This window comes from Pseudorasbora parva, chromosome 17 (assembly GCF_024679245.1).
Source record: "Pseudorasbora parva isolate DD20220531a chromosome 17, ASM2467924v1, whole genome shotgun sequence".
Taxonomy (NCBI): domain Eukaryota; kingdom Metazoa; phylum Chordata; class Actinopteri; order Cypriniformes; family Gobionidae; genus Pseudorasbora; species Pseudorasbora parva.
In genome coordinates, this window is record NC_090188.1 from 22,978,446 (window position 1) to 22,998,133 (window position 19,688).

Below are 19,688 nucleotides of genomic sequence, written 5' to 3' on the forward strand. Positions count from 1 at the left end.
ACCTCCTTCAGGCTATTTCTTCTTCAATCACTCCTGCACTCACTCACATTGTCAACACTTCTCTTCACACGGGCACCTTTCCCACAGCATTTAAGCAGGCTCGGGTAACCCCACTGCTTAAGAAACCCTCTCTGAATCCAGCACTTTTAGAAAACTACCGACCGGTATCCCTTCTGCCTTTCATTGCAAAGACCCTTGAGCGAGTTGTGTTCAATCAACTCTCTATGTTTCTTAAACGGGACAACCTCCTAGACAACAACCAATCCGGCTTCAAAAGCGGCCATTCGACTGAGACTGCCTTGCTCTCGGTAACTGAGGCACTGAGACTGGCAAAAGCAGCTTCCAAATCCTCAGTGCTCATTCTGCTGGATCTGTCTGCTGCTTTTGACACAGTTAACCACCAGATCCTCCTGTCAACACTTAAGAGGACGGGGATCTCAGGATCTGCTCTCCAGTGGTTCAGGTCTTACCTCTCTGGTAGGTCCTACAGGGTGTCATGGAGAGGTGAAGTGTCTAAGTCTTATAATCTAGCTACTGGGGTTCCACAGGGCTCAGTCCTTGGACCACTTCTCTTCTCCATCTACATGTCATCATTAGGTTCTGTCATTCAGAAACACGGCTTCTCCTATCACTGCTATGCGGATGACACTCAACTCTACTTCTCATTTCAACCAGATGATCCTACAGTCAGTGTTCGTATCGCTGCCTGTCTGACAGACATTTCTGACTGGATGAAAGAGCATCATCTTAAACTCAATCTTGCAAAGACAGAATTACTTGTTTTCTCAACCAACCCAGCACTTCATCAAAATTTCTCCATTCAGCTTGGTTCATCGACCATAACTCCATCAAGGACAGCCAGGAACCTTGGAGTTGTGATTGATGACCAGTTAAACTTCACTGACCACATTACTGCAACAGCCCGGTCCTGCAGATTTGCTTTATACAACATTAGAAAGATTAGACCCTTCCTATCAGAACAGGCTGCACAACTCCTGGTTCAAGCTCTTGTTCTCTCCAGACTGGATTATTGTAATGCTCTTCTGGCTGGGCTTCCAGCATGCACTATCAAACCCTTGCAGCTGATCCAGAATGCAGCGGCGAGAGTGGTCTTTAATGAGCCGAAGAGAGCGCATGTTACGCCTCTCTTCATCAGACTGCACTGGTTGCCAATGGCTGCTCGCATCAAATTCAAGGCACTAGTTATCGCCTACAAAACAACCTCTGGCTCTGCACCAATATACCTAAATTCACTTGCTCAGACTTACACACCCTCCAGAAGCTTGCGTTCTGCGAGCGAGCGGCGCCTCGTGGTTCCATCCCAAAGAGGCATGAAATCGCTCTCACGGACATTTTCCTGGACCGTTCCCACCTGGTGGAATGACCTGCCGATCTCAATTCGTGCTGCCGAGTCTGTAGCCATTCTTAAAAAACATCTTAAGACACATCTTTTCCATTTGCACTTGACCAATACAGTATAGCACTTACTGATCACCACAGCAACGACCAAAAGCGCACACTCCTGGATCATATCTACGTCTCTCATCCGGATTTGTGCCTTCAGGCGGGTATGTTACATAGTTATCATAACTATCAGAATCCAGTGTTCTGTATATTGCGTACGTGAGTTTTTGTTGTAGATGGCTATTGCTGCGCGTTTAGCTAGAATACAAAAACCAACCCATTGGGCCACTGAATCTGCATTAACGACAACAGCTGGGGCAACAGCCTTAGTCCTAATGGGTTGTAGCTATCTTAGCTATCAAAATCCAGTGTTCGGCACTTTGCGGAAGTGACTTTTTGTTGTAGATGTCTGTCTTTAAAAAAAAAAAAAAAAAAAAAAAAAAAAAAAAAATGTTGTGTATTGTGCTAATTAATTGAGATTTCTTACAGCTCTTACAGGTTTTTGGCCTTGTCTGTTCCGTTGCTTCTATTACTCTCCCCTTTTTTGTAAGTCGCTTTGGATAAAAGCGTCTGCTAAATGATTAAATGTAAATGTAAATGTAAATGTAAATAGTTCATATTAAAAGTAACTGTTTTCTATTTTAATATACTGTATTTTAAAATGTAATTTATTGCTGTGGTGACCAAGCAAAATTTTTCAGTGTCACATGATCCTTCAGAAATTATTCTAATATGTTGATTTAGTCCTCAACCGTTATTGCATCCCTGGGGACTTTTTCAGCCACTATGGGGTGTTTTTGAATTTTAATTTGGCAATAACTTTTTCTGTGTTTCAGCAAATGGAATGATTTTTGGCGACACATCTTATTTTCACACATATTTTGGGAAAATGCTTTGGAAATTTTCACAAACTCAACGATACAGTATGTGCAAATCCACTACCCTTTCGTTATCCTCGTGTCTGAAAACAGCCACTAAATGAAACTGCTACAAATGTAACAGATAAATATATATATATATATATATATATATATATATATATATATATATATATATATATATATATATATATATATATATATATATATATATATATATATATATATATATATATATATATATTTATTAACTCTTAAATTGCCAAATTCATAAATGATGTCATTAATTTGGGGAAAACACACACAAAATGACTGATTTTCAATATAAAATGTAGTTGTGGACTGGATTTTTTTTAAACCTTTTATCACAGTCTTGGACATGTCAAAGATTAGAAAAAACATTGGCTTTGATGCATTGTTAGTTTTTGTGCAGCATCAGATTTAATTTTTTTCTCCTCATTTACTCCTTGTGGCTGTTTTTGCCCCATTGACTTCCTTTGTAACCATATTTTTTGGTTGCAAAGCCATGACTCCATATACTCATGCATTTTTTATTGTTCATGGTTTTCCCTGTTGGGAAGAGATAATATTTGTAATTAACCCTTTAGATAGGACTGTGCAAAAAAGCTTAGTTTCTGGCTTTTTTATGGAGTCTTCTATGGACTTTTATATGTAGTATTATAGCATATTAGTGTGAGTGAGTGTATGTGAGAGTGAAAGTGTGTGTGTGTGTGTGTGTGCCTGTGCCTGTGCGTGCGTGCGTGTGTGTGTGTGTGTGTGTGTGTGTGTGTGTGTGTGTGCGAGAGAGAGTGTGTGAGAGTGTGTGTGTAACCTTTGAACACTAGTGTCTGATAAAATCTAAATATGCATATAATATATAATATATTGTAACATTGTCGTATCTTTTGATGTTGTTTGATACTCATGGACAGCACTTTGGTCCATTCTAATGGTTTTGAAAGTGCTTTAGAAATAAAAGTTGAGTTGAGGTTAAAAAGGTTAAAAAAATCCACAATTACTTTTTATATTGAAAATCAGTCATTGTGTGTGTGTTTTTCTCCAAGTCAATTACATAATTTATGAAATTGCCAATTAAAGAGTTAAAATCCTGATTTAGTAGTTTTGATCAGGACTGAGGTTGATTAATAGATTTATGCAAAAAAAAAATAATAATCTTTTTTTCATTATAAATGTCTTAACTGTCAGTTTTTATTGATTTAAATCCATCCTTTTTGGATTAAAGTATACACTTATTTATTTTTAAATCATGATTATTCAGCTGTGATAGGTTGGGACCAGATGAGGCTTGACAGTGAAACTCTTTTTCACTTTGAAAAAAGTGTCTGTCTACACTGAACACAAAAATGCTACACAATGAAATCATATTAAATGCTTAATTGTAGCTATGTGGAGTGGGCTTTGGGACAAATGGGATTTGGGTAAGGCTACCTAATACAAATAAAAAGTTACAACAAAACTGGGGATGTTTCTTCATTGCTTAATTCAAGAAAATGGTTAATTCAGGCATGAAAAGTTAAAACTCCCTGTTATCTTTTTACAGTCACACAGCTGATGGTGTGGAAGAGAGAATGACAAGTTTTACAGCTAATGGGTTGAGTATTACAGCTGATGAGGAATATTTGACCATCACCACCACGGCACCCTCTCCCCCGAGCAGCAGCACTGCTTTCTCCGGTGAACTACGCCCTCCACCAACCCTTTCTTTATCATTGCTAAGCACACCTCCTTCCTATCAGCAAGCAACTCAAGAAGCATCCCCAGCAGATCCTCTTGCTCAGCTCAGCGCCCCCTCAGCCAGCAACAACAATGGCTGGGATGATGATGATGATGATGATGAAGATCCCAGAAGGGTGAAGTCTGATTGCAATTGCCTATTGAATGTTTTCAGTCACATGGCTGGCGCTAAGACTTGGCTAGGGGTTTGGGCCAAATTCCAAGCTCGACAGCACGCCAAATATGCATTTAAATTTACTCTCTATAAATTATATGTAAGTGTGAACTTGTAAAATGAGGGTTTGCACTGATGCAAGCTGTTAGTAAATCTGGCCCTTAATGTGAAAAACACTTAAAGTGCCTTAATGTACTAAAACGGTGATATCAAAGATTCAGTGTTCATCTTATTGATGATGCTTACTATATATAGATAAGACCAGAATATATATTTATTGGTTTTCTACGGAAAAAAGGCTTGGACTTTGTGCTGGTAACCCAATGCATAGGACAATGGTGCACCAGAATAAAAATATTTTTGAATCTGGAGCTGAAAAGGCAGAATTATTTTAGATGAATATGCTTGCAAACTGTCACTGACAAGATATATTTAAAATAATGTAGGCCAATTTTTACTGGAAACATAAGACATTTGCATTATCAGGACCCACAAATATTCCCCCATTATATTATTATACATTTATATTCAACATTATCTCTAGTATATTAATTTAAAACTGACATTAAAACTCTATAACTCACATAGTCATTTTCATTTTGGGTGAACTATAAACAATATAGATTGTCACTATATACAATACATATTGTTGCTTTTTTTTTTTTGTGACAATATTGTTACACCCCTATTGCCTGTACATAATATACATCATTAATTAGGAATATATTGAAATTGGTCTTTTTAACAAGTTCTGTATCACTGTCTCAATGCATTAGCCTTGTTTTGCCACCTAGTTGGGTGTTCCTATATGGGCGTCAAGTCCTTAGATCAGCATTTCAGTGCCTGTTGAGGCTCCAAAACTCTCAAATACCTACTTATGTTTAATTTATTTAAATCTTCGAACATTGTTTGGGATAGTTTTTACTTGAATTTGTTGGCTTTTATGCATGTTTACTTTTGTTTGAATATTTTTCCGTTTTCATCATAATCTAATGCTTGTCCCATACGGTATGTTCTGTCTTGTTTTAGGACATGTTGAAGGAGTTTGAATTGACTGTCTCGCTGACCAAATCGTGGTGTGGCAGCTTTGGTTTTACAATAACCAGGAGTAAACTGGACAACTGCTATTATATCCAGGATGTTCTGGATAATCCAGCCAAAGCAGATGGCAGACTGAGGGCTGGAGACAGGCTTGTTATGGTACTGCATTTTTCACCGTTAAAAACAAAATCACAGTTATGACAATAGCTTGTCATGTCATCGGTTTCGCTTGACAATTGATTGTCATTGGTTCACAATTGCAACTTACAATGAACAGTTCCAACTTATGTGTTAAGACTGAATTGGTGTTATCAACTTATTTTTGTCAGGTGAACGGTCACAATGTGACCAACGTGGCAGATGATGTGGCAATTAGCATCCTCAGATGCTCCTCCAAAAGACTGCACATGGTGCTGGGCAGAGCCGTGCAAAATTTACTCCCTCCACCACCTCCTGACACACTCCAGGACATTGTCATACCCAAGACTCCATCTGGACAACTGGGTGAGGAAATACTAGATAGTAGGGGAAGCTAGTGTAACATTGTATCACTATATAAGAAATTTACAACCAAAGGAAAAAAAAAACATTTCGAAATTTCGAAATTGTAACCTTCCGACTTTTCATATTCAATTCAAAATGATGAGACATTTGCATTGTCTGTGCAGGTATCAAGCTAACGGGGGGCATTGGCAGCAAGTGGCAGGGAATTTATGTCCAGGAGGTGGTACCAAGTTCCCCTGCTAGTGAGGAGGGCAGCATCCAGCCCAATGACAAGATTGTTTACATATGTGGGAAGTGCACCCTGGGAATGACGGTGGAGGATGCGGTGAAAGTGTGTGAGAGCGCCCCACGCAAAGTCAGATTCAAAGCCATGAGGTAAGAATGCAGTATTATTAAGTAAAACTTTAGTTATTTAAAAATTTATATGTTTTTAATTTTTTTTTTTATGAAATGTTTTTTCTTTGTTTCAGAGATGACCAACCAGTGACACCAGTGGATAAATGGAATGGTACATTTGAGCTGTTCTACTTCAATTACAGCAATAATTGTTTGAGTCATAATCTATACACAATTACTGTATGTTCACTATTATTGAGCCTTATAAGGAGTTACATAGAGACTTTAACCTTCCCATGGGCGAATGAACTGCTCTGGCTGTCAGTGGGATGTGTTTTCTTTTGCTCTGGGCGTGTGAAGGCTCGTGCTGGGCTGCAGAGGGCAGTCGTGATCGACGTGTTTCAGTCTAGTCTGAAGTGACAGAAATGAGGTGGAGAGCTGCTCCAGCAAAGGTCCAAAGCAGCCCATGCCTTCACTGCACGCTTCAATGGACATTGAGACATTTTGAGCGGATTGTCAACTCTTATTAGAGTGCTTTGCACTGTCAGCCCTGAATATTTGATTCGCTTAATTTCAATTTTATTAAGTTATTTTGAACTTTCACTCTGTTTATCTAAATTGGTACAGAATTAATACAAAAATGATTACAGTAGATTAAAAGCTATTCATTCTGTTGTATACAAAAAAAAAAAAAACATTTTCTCAAGAGAATTGTAAAACTTGTCATGATGCTAGGTTGTTGTTGGTTGTTATGGCATTGAAAAAATGTGATGTAGGCACTAAAATTGTTTATTATTTTCTCACAAATTTGAGCCGCACATTTAAAACAAAACAAAAACACCAGTTTATCTCTTACTGTTTCTCTTTAGGTTTGTTTGAGTGGAAGAAGGAGAAAAAAGTCTTCCCTCGCCTCGAAGAGCCTAAGTCACCTGACATGGAGGCAGCTGCTACGGATGGTAAAGCCTTTGGTTTCCTGTGTCTCTGTTGTCTGGGAGTTGTGGCATTAGATCTGTGCTGACAGACATGGCATGTCTTGCTCAGAGGGCAGCGGGTGCAGGATTAATTATTAGCGAGGGACATGGCCTCCTCTGGCCGATCAAAGTGCGCTTTCTTGTGTCTGCCGAATAAAGGCCAGCTGATCTAGTGGGCATCCAGGTTGCTAGGAGACCGCTATCCAGGAGGTCCGAAAGAGCTTGAAAAGGCTAGCACAGTTTACCTACCGTAGCATAGAGCAGGTCATCAACGCATCTCCCCCCGAAATGGCAGCCGAGGAGGGGGACGTTTGTGAGTTTGGGAATTGTTTGAAATCGCTGTGCACTTGGTTTCCTCATTTGGGTTGATTTTCTTTATTTCTGATTAACTTTAACATCTGTTTAAAGAATTTGATGTACCATTCAGTGTGAATGATCCTGGTCAGTTAAAGAAGTATCTAAAATTTCTTTAGTTTTGGTTTTAGAATTTTTCTGACACAATCTCTCTCATTTTTGGTATAGGTAAACCAGTCGCTGACAATGCTGGGCAATTCAGGAAGAGGCTGTCTGTCACATCTGAGCAGGAGGTAATTTTCCCTCGGCCTTGTCTTAGGCTGATGACATTGGCCGTAACATGACTCTTGCTTTGTAATCTCTCTTTGTCATTCACCCCTAATGTAATCATCATTAGCAGCTAGATTTATAGTTATTAATATTACACTATTCAAACAGCAATCATTTAAAACTTTCCTAAAAAATGGGAGAACATATTTGTAGATGTTTGTTCAGGCAAGATTTGAACGTCTGAACCTGTCTAAATACAATACTCCAAATAGCAAATGGTTACAGTACAATACTCCATATAGTAAATGGTGACATTCATTTATTTACTATACACAACACAGTAAATATGTCAGCATTTTTGAACAGTATTTCCTTCAACACATTAATGCCTCTATTGCTTATGTGAGTACAGAATACAATTTAATGAATAAATTACATATATTAAAATAAAATGATTTCAAAAACATTAAAAATCAATTTAATTTGACTCTTTTGATCGCTAGTGTAGATGTACTGAACATTGATCCATTTTATCTTAGCAAATGACTCAATTTCATCACTTGAAGAGGTAATTGACAGTGTGGACAGTTAGTCATAATGATTAGATTTAAAAATTTGTGTCTCATGTTAGTTGTCCTTGTTCCAATATATGTCTCTTTTTCCGTAGAGCTGTATCCTCCAGGTAGAGTTCACCAAGCCTGAGAGAGGTGGGCTGGGCTTTGCTCTGGTGGGCGGGGTCAATGGAAGCACACTTAGAGTGAAGGATATTTGTTGTGGGGGCGCGGCCGAGCAGGATGGTCGTCTCAGAGTGGGTGACATCCTTTTGGAGGTATGAGCAAATAATTTGATTTTTTTTTAATTGATCAACCGTGTGAGGTTGAGCATATCGGTGTATTTTTTGCAGGTGAATGGTATCATTGTATCAGGACTGAGCCACTGTAAAGTTGTGGATATTTTACGGAAGGCAGAGGGCACGGTTCAGCTGACGGTATGTAGGGACATCCTGCCCATGCCAACCTGCTCTGGTTCCAGCTCCCCTGCTGAGGCCTCTCAGGAGTTCAACACAAATTCTGCAGGTCAGCAAACCCGATACGCAAAACTCTGTGTCTCCCACCACTTGGTCATATATTTATGTCAGACTGGCTACATCACTTATGTTTTCATGTTCAATTGATAAAACTATAACCTATCATTTTTGTATTGAATGATGATCAAATACAGTATATGCCAGTTAATGCCAATAGCATTCTCAATATATTTTACATTTTTTAGTTTGAATTTTATCATCAGGTCCTTTTTTTGACAATTTTAACAAAATATTGAGTATACAATCTCATGCAAAAAAATCCGTACAATTTTCTTTAAAAAAAAAATCATGCTTTTATTCAGCAAGGATGTATTAATTTGAAGTCTGAAGTAATGATGAATAAAATTCTGCTTTGCCATCACAAGAATAAACTAAATTTTAAAATATATTAAAATAATAAACAATATTGTAAAATTTAAATCCTTCATAATATTTCTTTTACTACTTTATTTTTGACCAAAATTTTGAAATGAAGCCTTAGCTTATAATTTTTTTTAAATCTTACTAGCCACAATTGTTAATTTCAGCAATTCTGTGAACATCTCATTTGTCGCCATTAAATTATATTATGTATATCATAGTGTCAATTTAACACACTAATTTACTGCGATTAATTACAATTATTTAAAATAATTAAAATATTAATGTGATCAATTCGATTACAGATAATTCATTTAATTAATCAGTTAAAAAATAATAATAAAAAAATCACATTTTAAATCACAATTTTGACAGCTCTAATATATTGGCATTATATTGGCCACCCTTACTAGATATCTGAATCAACACTGCATGTCGAAAAGATTGTTGTTTAACCACTAGTACTGACACTTGATAAAAACCGAGATATTGTTTCTAATGTTTTAATGGTCTCCTCCTGCTATAATGCTTCATTTGCAGATTTTACAGCACAAACAGAAACACATGCTGATCATGTGTCTTTCCAGACCTCAGAATGTCCTGGACTTAGAGGGGAATGTGAGCAGGTATAAAAACTTATTTTTTCTTTACTGTCAAAAAGATACAAAAGTAAGATATAGAAGTATGCAAGTAAATTCTGAGAGGATGACTTTCTCCAGTGAATTGAAAGCTCCATCCCATAAAAGATTAGAAGACAGAAAGCTAATCTAATAAGTGACAAGTTCCAGCACCTAGTGAGGTTCACCATAAAATGAATTAGCTCTGCCTCCAATTTCTCTCGGAGGAAACCACTGAAACTCAGATGAGAGTAAGGATGGTCCGAACTTGTTTAACTCATCACCTGTCTCCTCTTTCTTTCTCTTTCTCCTTTTTCTTTCTCTCTTGCCTGTAGGAAAGTCGAAACTGTACACCTACCTGTCAGAGGTGTTGTCCGTCTCTGGGCGTTACGGACATGCTACAAGAAAGGTGAGTGTCACTGAATTCCAGTATTTTTTTTTCTCTCACATTTTTGTTGATGTGCAGTTGCTATATCACATTTGGCACTAAGAGTATTGTGCAGAAGAATGAGACCTGAAAGTTTGAATGAACTGAAACTTCTTAAACCATCTGTATAAACACTATTTGCCCGTACATTTTTAACGTGTTATGACTTATAACATAAACCGGATCATGAGGACTGAATTTCATTGCCGTTTTTGTTTTGTTTCTGTTTGTTTTTTAACATAGCTCTCAAATGGAATCGCCACAGGGAGGCACTAAAGATTCATTAATAAAACACAAGCCCAATAATCACAGTTTTGGCTTATAGTTAGGCTGGCCTACAAGCCATACTTGTTATAGTACGTAGCACTTGCAATTAGCAGCTTTTTTACATTTTAGGTGGAAAAATCGCAGGAAAATCAGCCTTGCATGATAACAGGCCCCGGAACGTAGCAATGTGGTCAAGGTCTCTGCTCATTCCTGCCCCGTACCCCCTTCAGGACAGACCCCCAGAAGCAGCACATAGAAAAATCTGCCATGAAAACAGAGCATAGCGAGTCAGACGACTGGAGCAGTGATGAGGAAGAGGATGGTGATGATGATGACAATGCTTCTCAGCCATCGTCTGCAGAGGCTATTCCTCATACAGGTAAATCAGGCATAATCTTCATATTTATTCACCATCTTAGTATTTCTACTCAATATATAATTATAGTATTATATGATATAATATTTATGTTGTCACAAATTATTTTACAAAACTACAATTTCAGACTATAATTGGTAGATCCAGGCATCTAAAAAGAACTTTATTACATTAAGGCCGACCAATCGTGTCAGAAGAGGAGCTTGCCAGTCTTGCGGTCATATCCCCCTCTAAGAATGGGCAGTATTCTGGCTCCAGGGTCAAAGCCCTCATCCAAGCCCTTGAACAGTTAGAAAAGCAAGATCTGATCAAAGAGTTTATGGTAAGTCCCTTTTGTTAACATAAAGACAAACAACTATATCTTCACAGCACCAAATATCGTTGATTGAAGGCAGAAACGTCCAACCACATATGTTTAATTGTAATGTTTTTGATATAAATCTGTAGTTTCTCTCTTTTATACTAATATAATGTCTAAAACGCACATGGAACATTTTATTTAAATAATGATTAATTCAAGTGTGTAAATGAAAGAACATGTATGGCTGTTTTTTTACTAGGCTTTAGAGCATTTGAAACCCTCAGACAACTGCCTGGTTGGAAAAGCACCCGAAAACCGGGAGAAGAACAGATACAGGGATATCCTGCCCTGTAAGTTCCTCTGCTTCTCCCCTAATCCTCCACAAACCCTCCTTAGTCAGGACTTTTATTGGCGTTTTACAGTTTGTGAGGCTCACTTCTCATAAAATAAATTTTTGGGTGTACATTTTCACACCATTCTGAAACCACATGGACCACACACTGTACAAAATTGGCAGAAAACGGTGTACTAACAGTAATTCACTGAATTCCTTATGATAAAACTATATGTAGTTTTTAGTTATATTAATGTAGGCGTGGTCATTTTTGATAGTAAAAACAAATAAAAAGGCAAATAATAGTTGCACAATTTATTACACATAAATTGTCACATATGTTTGAATTTGTTAATTTTTGTTAAATAATATTACTATATTGCAGGTATTACAATTAAATGATTTGTAATAAATTGTTCAGCTTCTTCTATAAATTCACAAATATATACTGTAAATATACACAGTACATTTCCAGAACAAAGAACATTTGTTTAAATGTAGACAACAGTGAATATGGGAAGAGGAATGGCCTCTGTATTCATTTACCTGTAAACAGTGGAACACATGACACGGCAATTAAGTGAAATGTAACCAATCCCTGGTTATTTACTCCCAAGTGTCCTACCAGTCCGATATTCGATTACATTGCCGGTGTAGACGTCCATTTGACTCTGTATTTCACACTCTATCCGCCACCTCTTTGCGGCTTTCCGGACCTCCTCACCCATGTGGTGCCGTTTTCACACTGCGGCCATGCTTATCCTGTTTGTACGAATTCAGTTTTTGCTGGTGTGAAGTGTAAGGAGGTCAGAGGCTGCGTGAGACATTGTTTGACCTCAGTTTAAAACATAACAGAACGCTGCAAAAGCAAAGTCAAACAGGAGATGTGTGACTCATAGATCTGCTTTCACTGTTAATGGGAAACATCCATTCATGTGTAGTTTCAGAACGAGTATGCAGAGAATGGGCTGAACTAGTTGTATTGAAGAGAGGGGGTCTCTGTACAGAATAGGCACAATACGGCGCTTCATGTGCTCGCAGGGGGCAGACTGGCCCTAGCCTGGCCTGGAGTGTTTGTTTATTATCGCGGCAGCTCACTAGGCTTCTGTTCCCAGAATAAAGCGCCCAGGATTGAAAAGTGTGAGGCCCCTGGGACTTAACCACTGTTATTGCTGGAGGCAGTTCAAGGGCCGCAACCTTCTCCAGGAAGCCTGATGCCACCCATTGTGGAGGCCGCTCCACACGAATTTACCTACTGCCAGTGACATACGCTTCCCCTTACATATGCCCCCCTTGTTCATCTTCCCTCTCAGTTTCATTTTTTCAGCCCCTTTCCTTTTCCGAACTGTTGAACATGTTTTTGCAAGCAGCCCCCTTGTAGAGAGTTACAACAGCAATCTCTTCAACATCTTCATCTCTTCTTGCGTAACAGGAAAACACAGGCTACTAACAAATAGGACTTTTTAGGTGAAATCTGAAAAGAGGATGTTTAAGATCAGGGCTATATTATAGTATAGTATACATTATAGTGTTTTTAGTATGTATTTACACTACTTTTCAAATGTTTGGGTTGGTAAGATTAAAAAATAATAATTTACAATAACCATTTATAGCAATCATTTGAAACTGGTACGGCAGAGAGGAACATGCATCTGCATTATTTTGCTTTTTTTAACGTTATGTTTAGTTTTTACCTGCCATAAAACCATAAAAGTGTTCATACACAAATATGAACGTGCGCATTCAGTAGGTTTAAAAAGCTCACCCTTCTACAGCAAATTTATTCAAAAAGTTATAGTCAATAAATATGATTTTCATGTACAATAATATATTAGTAACTTATTTCGGCATTAGTAATTTACTTTTCATGCCATCCCTTGCGGGTAAAACATGTTCACCAAGTACAACATGTTCCTGGATCTACGTCTTTGTTGATTCTGGAACAATATTCCAATCAACCAATCAGATTTGAAGGACAAATTTACAGTTTATGTCAAGTTTAGGCTTAACGCTGCTGCTCCATTCTTAGTCACTTATTTCCGTTTTATTTTAGGGATAAGTCTTAGAACTACATTTTGGAATGTTGTTCCGGGATCAACAAAATATTATAAGCTCAGAGGATCTCCCATTCTTGACTCAATTTGAGTCAGACTTATGAATTCAGTGAATTGAGACTCAATCTGAGTTGTTGAATTGAGAACAGATGCAATCGGATCAGTCCAATTCACAAATGTATCGTTCAGCGTGATTTACAAACATATTGGTTTACAGGTTAAATATTCATAACCAGCTAGTTCACAAATCGTACATGGCAGTGTTATCTCGGAGCGGGTGACTACTTTTACAGTTCAAATTTAACAATAACTATACACAACATAAGGAAATTAATGAAATGCAGTGGAATATTAGGCTTTGAAAGTGAAGTAAAAGTAAAAATACTTATAAAAAATACAGATACTTGAAAGAATTTACTTTTTTACGGTCCACCATCCATTTAATGCATTGATTAAATGCATCCTTACTAAATTAAAGTACTATTTTTTTTATTGACCCCAAACTTTTTAACGGTATAGTGTATATGTCAGCTTTTCTTAACTAAGAAAATATAAAATTACATTTAGTCTGGTATTAAATTATACCAGTGTTATATACAGGCAATGAGTGATAAATTAATGTCATTATTTTAACTGAAATGAACAGAAACTTAAGCCAAATAGCACTTTTGTTGGGATTCTAGTGTTCATCTCACTGATTCAATTTCAAAAATATTATTTTAAAAATGGTATGTAAAGTCTCAAGTGTGCTGCGTCAAGCAACAAGTCACCATGAGAATACTCTAGAACATTCTTCTCACCCTGCTCCCCTGCGTCCACTCCTTTAGGCTTTCCAGCCGGCATGACCTTGAGAGTTTGTTTCATTTATTTGGAGCTATTTGCTGTACCTCGGCACAATTTGTTCCTTCTTCTCTATGGGGAAACCAACAACAGCACATTCTTGGTTTGTAGATTAATAACACTGTTGGCTACCAGAGCCAACAAAAGCAATCACCTCATTACAGGAATGCTGAGGCCACGTATAAATCTCCAACCTGCGTTTCAAATAAAAATTTGTTTGTGGTTTGGGAAACATACATTTGAGAGTAAATACACAAGAGTTTTATTTGTTTGCTCATACATGGATTTTGACTGAATCTGAAAACAGATAAAATGTATACCTTCTGGTTTTCATAATAAGCACTCGACGATGGTTTAGTTGCCCTGTGGGAATTGAGATGTCATGGAGAGTTTAACTGTTGTTTTCTTATCTTTTATTATTGGCAAATAACATGCCTGCTTGTCCAAGCTCAGATGTACAAAAATTTTGGGCCGAGTTACATACATTTATCATTACGGCAGAAGTAATTACTTGTTTTTTCAAAGTGTGAGTCTGCGTATAAAAATTAATTAATCACAATCTTTAATCCCTGTTTCTCTCTACTGTTTGAACAATCAGATGATAAGACGCGTGTTTCTGTCGGAGAGAACGAGGGCTACATCAATGCCAGCTACATCCGCATGAAGGTGGGCACAGAGGAGCTCTTCTACATCTCCGCTCAGGGCCCTTTGCCTGGGACTCAGGATAACTTCTGGCAGATGGTGTGGGAGAACAAGTCTGATGTTATCGCCATGATGACTCAGGAGGTGGAACGTGGTCGGGTAAAATGCCACAAGTACTGGCCCGAAAAGCTTGATGTTCCCAAAGAAACCTGCCGTTACCAGCTCTTCCTGGATAACTACCAGATGCTTGGCTATTTCCACATTAAGGTCATCAAGATGGTGGAAAAAGAGGTTAGGAGCGTGTACCTGATGGAAATGTTGCATCATCCCCAAAAAATATATTTCTTATTGTAACCTTTTTTAGTGTAAAATCCACCGTTTAAAAATCACAGTCAGGCTATGCTTTCAACATATGAAATTTGCATTCAATTTGCAACATATGCATTTGTAAGACTTTCCCTTTCAATGGCAAAATGTATTGGATATATATATATATATTTGTTTACCGCCCCGAAAAAAGCATGTCTTAAACCAGACGCTAATTTGCGCTGCTCTTGGTATTGCATTGGTCATTATGGAAATGTTTGCGCGTAGATTGCGCACCAAACTTTCCACTCCCGTCTGTTTTATAGGATTGTTCTCTAAAGCTAATTTGCCCTTTTTAATAAGTCTGGCCCTTAGAGTCTAAAGGACTGTTACATAGGTGCATGTGCAATAAGTGTTTTTTTATATTTTTTATTATTGAATAAAACATGAAAACGATTGTTTAAACCCTTTCCAATAGAAATCTGTAAAGGTTATTTGGGCTTTACAAAATTATCATGAAAATACAGTATGCTGAAAAGGGCATTTTATAATGCAGAAATGTAATTATTAAGTAAATTTAGCTTGTTTTAAAAATGTTTTGATATTTTATTTGAAACATGACAAAAATACTAATTAAGAAAAAAAAAAATTGCCATTCGTCTTTAAAGCTACACTGAGTGATATTTTCCCCCATCTAGCGGTGAAAAGGTATATGACCATCCAGTGAATAATAGTTTCTGTTCCTCTCAAATCTGAATTCTCAACTCCTATGGTGGCCGATTTAGTCCAAGATTAACATGGCAATCCCCCTCCTCACATTCAACACGGTGCCATCGAGTGTTAAAACGCGAAAGGCGAAGCTTGAATTTATTGGTATGTCCTTCTTTGGCTAATGTACTTTCAAGATGGAGGGGCAATATGGCGACCAGCATTCGAACCCCTCACCCGTAGGTATTTTCAATGCCATATTATAAACTTACAAGAATACTTTATTACTTGAAAGAATTAAATATACATTAAAGAGCACATATATTTTTGAAAGAACTAAGTGTTTTTAGCTAAGAATAAACTAAAAAAGTTACACAGCGTAGCTTTAAACATTCATTATCTCCCAAAATCTTAAAATTGTATAGTCCACCATGCAACTCATTATTGACATGTGTACCTTTCCAGAGTGGAGGTATTCACTTCGTGAAGCATCTAAAGTTCACCACATGGCCAGACCATGGCACACCTCACTCCTCCGAGCAGCTGGTGTGCTTCATTCGCTACATGAGGGCTGTACACTCTAAAGGGCCAATCACAGTCCACTGCAGTGCAGGCATTGGCCGAGCGGGAGTCCTCATCTGCACTGATGTCATCCTCAATCTCATTGTGAAAGACCTAAGTGTAAGTATTCTGCACAAATATAGCAGTAGCACCAAGCTTAAAACAATAGATCATTGAAATCGGAAAATTATCATTCATGCAAATGTAAATACTGAAAGCATTATATGGAAGTGTGGTATGCTATGGAAATAAAAGAGAATTGTGACACAATTGTGACTTTTTTCAAGACTGGGTAAACCCAGCCTGTTCTGTCGGTGATTTGATTTTGCCCTGCAGCTCAGGTTGAAAATCTGTACAGTAATTTATCCTGCTTCTGTTACACTTTTGCGGGAACCAATCACAGACTGGCTTATCAGATTTTCCCCCCAGAATTGTGAAATATAAACCATAAATTGTGAGAAAAATACTAGAATTGTGAGATAAAAAAACATAAGTAATGTATTTTCACAGACGTGTTTTAACGGTCATCAGCCTCGTAAATCATGCAAAGTTTGTTAAATTTTTATATTATATTTTTTAAATGTATGTTCATTTATAACACTATACTTAGTATTATATTACCTTACGCTGCTGTGCTTCTAATACAGCGACTATAGGAGTGATGATTGACATCTTTCTCTCTTCTGACTGCCATTATCAATCTCAAAAAGTTGTGACAACACTATTGTGGAGTTATTTTGCTATTTGAGCAAATGGGAACACAAAACAATATATTTCATGTATTCTCTCATTCACCGCTATAGAATTTTACTCAATTGTGATGACTTCTGCTTCTGAAAACCCTGGAAATGTAAAATTGCACACAATTCTGACTTTTTATATGATTGTATTTCATGTCTTTCAGGATGTCATATTTGCATTTCCTTAGAATCATGAGATATAAACTCATTATTGCAAATACTGTAAATGTAACAATCATAATCTAAATATATGTTCTTCTGTTTTGCTCCCGTAGATTAATGTGAGTGACATAGTAAAGGAAATGAGACTCCAGAGGCACGGCATGATTCAGACCAAGGTGAGTAAATCAGGACATTTACTAAGAATACTTCCTTCAGGTGAATATATAATGCTCTAGAGCACATGATCTCTCAGCCCATGAACAAAAAAACCTGTCAACCATGAGCTGGTCTTGAGATGGCTTTCATTTATTTAGCTTTTAATTAGCATCAAATGGGGTTGGAAAGAATACAATACTTATTTATTTTTCTTTTGAATATACAGTATACACAGTTTTGGCATTCTCTTTTCCATTCCCTCTGATTTCAGGAACAATACCTCTTTTGTTACAAAGTCTGGCTGGAGGTGTTACAAAGCATCTCACTTCTTCATGGTCACCACTGGCAAACCGAAACCTCTTCATTAATGCATCCTTACAGTCCTTAAAGTCTTACAAGTGTTTCCTCAGAAAAGCAACAATATATGTGTCTTGGAGTGGCAGACATGGTGATGTGTTGATTGTGTGTGTCTGATATAGTACGAACACTAGTTTTATTAATCGAATATTGAATATATCATGGGAAATATGGTAGATATTTTCATCAACTGTGCAATGTCCTTGTGTGATCTTATATATATTTTTGTACCATTTTGGCTTAAAAACACTGATTTCATAGCCTTTCTGGACTCTTAGTCATTTTGCCTTGAACGCGTTTTAGTTTCTTTAAGATAAAAGTTAAGCACATTAATTAACTTATTTTTCACATTTTAAAGAATTTACTATTCAATCTCAAACCATTATACAAAATGTATGTTTTGAATACTTATCCAAACAGAAGATTTTCTTATAGAATTGCGTTTTTTTGATTTGACAGTATTGCAGTGTCTGATTTTAGTAGCCGCGAGAGAGGTTATCTTCATTGAAAATGATTTTTACACTCTCCGAAGAACCCGCTGCTAGACAGATACTTTTAGCAAAGTGCCTTTTAATTTCTCTACATGTGGGCAGATTACCGCTCATCTTTCTTTATCTGCACTCTTCTTAAATGAAACAAGCTGTTTTACCTCTTAGTTGACATTAGGTCAGAGCAGGAGGAATTAACCCAAAGAAATAGGACTGATGCTAAGAGATTACAAACCACAGCCTTCTTATCTGTATGTATAGCTTCTGGGGGTTTGCCAGCAAGCACAATCGCTTGGAAACCAGTATTTGACTTTGGACAGCAGAGAAAGTATCTGCTTACACTTGTAACGGAGAAAGAACGCTTGCGGTAAACCATCTTAAGACATCGGTCTCACAATATTAAGCAGCAAATGTGTGAATGGGTTGGATATGGCAATGGACCAATATTCTGTGATACTGTAGAACTTCTCACTGTTTAGCTTGATGCAAAGCAACAGCACAATAATTTGCAGCACACTAATGTCTTAAACTGAGTTTATTATAGACTATGAGCACATCAGAGCTTTTAAAAGGAGAAAATCATCCCATTTGATCGATAGTCGTATATTTATTTGCATTAATTTTCCACAGGCTTTGTGAAAATATGATCAAACTACTATATTGATGTATTACACTATAAATTATTAATCATGTACTTCGATGGAAAGCTCAATTATAAGCTATAATTATGATATGTATCAGAAATGTAGGCCTGTTACTCTAACTGTATCCATTTTTACAAATAAAAACAGTATTTCATTGTATTTCGTGTGTTTCAAAATATCATATCACATTCAAAACATCATATTCAGGTTGGGGAAAGTTTGCACAAGCATTGTTCCACAGACAAAATACTGTATTGTGACCATCTGAGATTCATCTGCGTTTGATATAAATCCGGGTTGCTAAAGACCTGAATATGTAATGATTGGTGAAACATTCATGCATTTAAGGGTTAAATCTTAAGAGTCTCATTAGAAAACTTAATTGTTTGTGCACATTCATATTAATCTGATTTGTAAGAAAACATACAAATTGAAGGAAAAAAAGTAAGCATGAAGGTCCACCCCTAAAAAAATGTAAACCAACAAAATATAGGATTGCATTTTTGGTGCCTCTTAAAAATGTTATATTTATATATATATATATATATATATATATATATATATATATATATATATATATATATATATATATATATATATATATATATATATATATATATATATATATATATATATATATATATATATATATAT

The 19,688-nt window shown here is 36.8% G+C and overlaps 1 protein-coding gene across 5 annotated transcripts in view; it reads left to right on the forward strand.

Moving 5' to 3' along the window:
• Positions 1-19,173, forward strand: part of ptpn20 (protein tyrosine phosphatase non-receptor type 20) — a 78,024-nt gene extending 58,851 nt beyond the window's left edge. For 3 of the 5 annotated variants that reach the window (XM_067420647.1, XM_067420646.1, XM_067420649.1), the window contains exons 30-47: positions 3,844-4,153; positions 5,221-5,391; positions 5,562-5,736; positions 5,901-6,111; positions 6,207-6,244; positions 6,942-7,028; positions 7,566-7,630; positions 8,275-8,436; positions 8,512-8,683; positions 9,595-9,680; positions 10,007-10,080; positions 10,596-10,744; positions 10,918-11,063; positions 11,302-11,392; positions 14,869-15,203; positions 16,392-16,607; positions 17,503-17,565; positions 17,817-19,173. In XM_067420647.1, the coding sequence (XP_067276748.1) occupies positions 3,844-4,153; positions 5,221-5,391; positions 5,562-5,736; positions 5,901-6,111; positions 6,207-6,244; positions 6,942-7,028; positions 7,566-7,630; positions 8,275-8,436; positions 8,512-8,683; positions 9,595-9,680; positions 10,007-10,080; positions 10,596-10,744; positions 10,918-11,063; positions 11,302-11,392; positions 14,869-15,203; positions 16,392-16,607; positions 17,503-17,565; positions 17,817-17,933 (2,668 nt within the window). In that variant the 3' untranslated portion in view covers positions 17,934-19,173. Of the gene's footprint in view, positions 1-3,843; positions 4,154-5,220; positions 5,392-5,561; positions 5,737-5,900; positions 6,112-6,206; positions 6,245-6,941; positions 7,029-7,565; positions 7,631-8,274; positions 8,437-8,511; positions 8,684-9,594; positions 9,681-10,006; positions 10,081-10,341; positions 10,439-10,494; positions 10,745-10,917; positions 11,064-11,301; positions 11,393-14,868; positions 15,204-16,391; positions 16,608-17,502; positions 17,566-17,816 lie in introns of those variants that run through there. The other 2 variants (XM_067420651.1, XM_067420650.1) reach the window with 2 other exon arrangements.
• Positions 19,174-19,688: the final 515 nt, after the last annotated feature.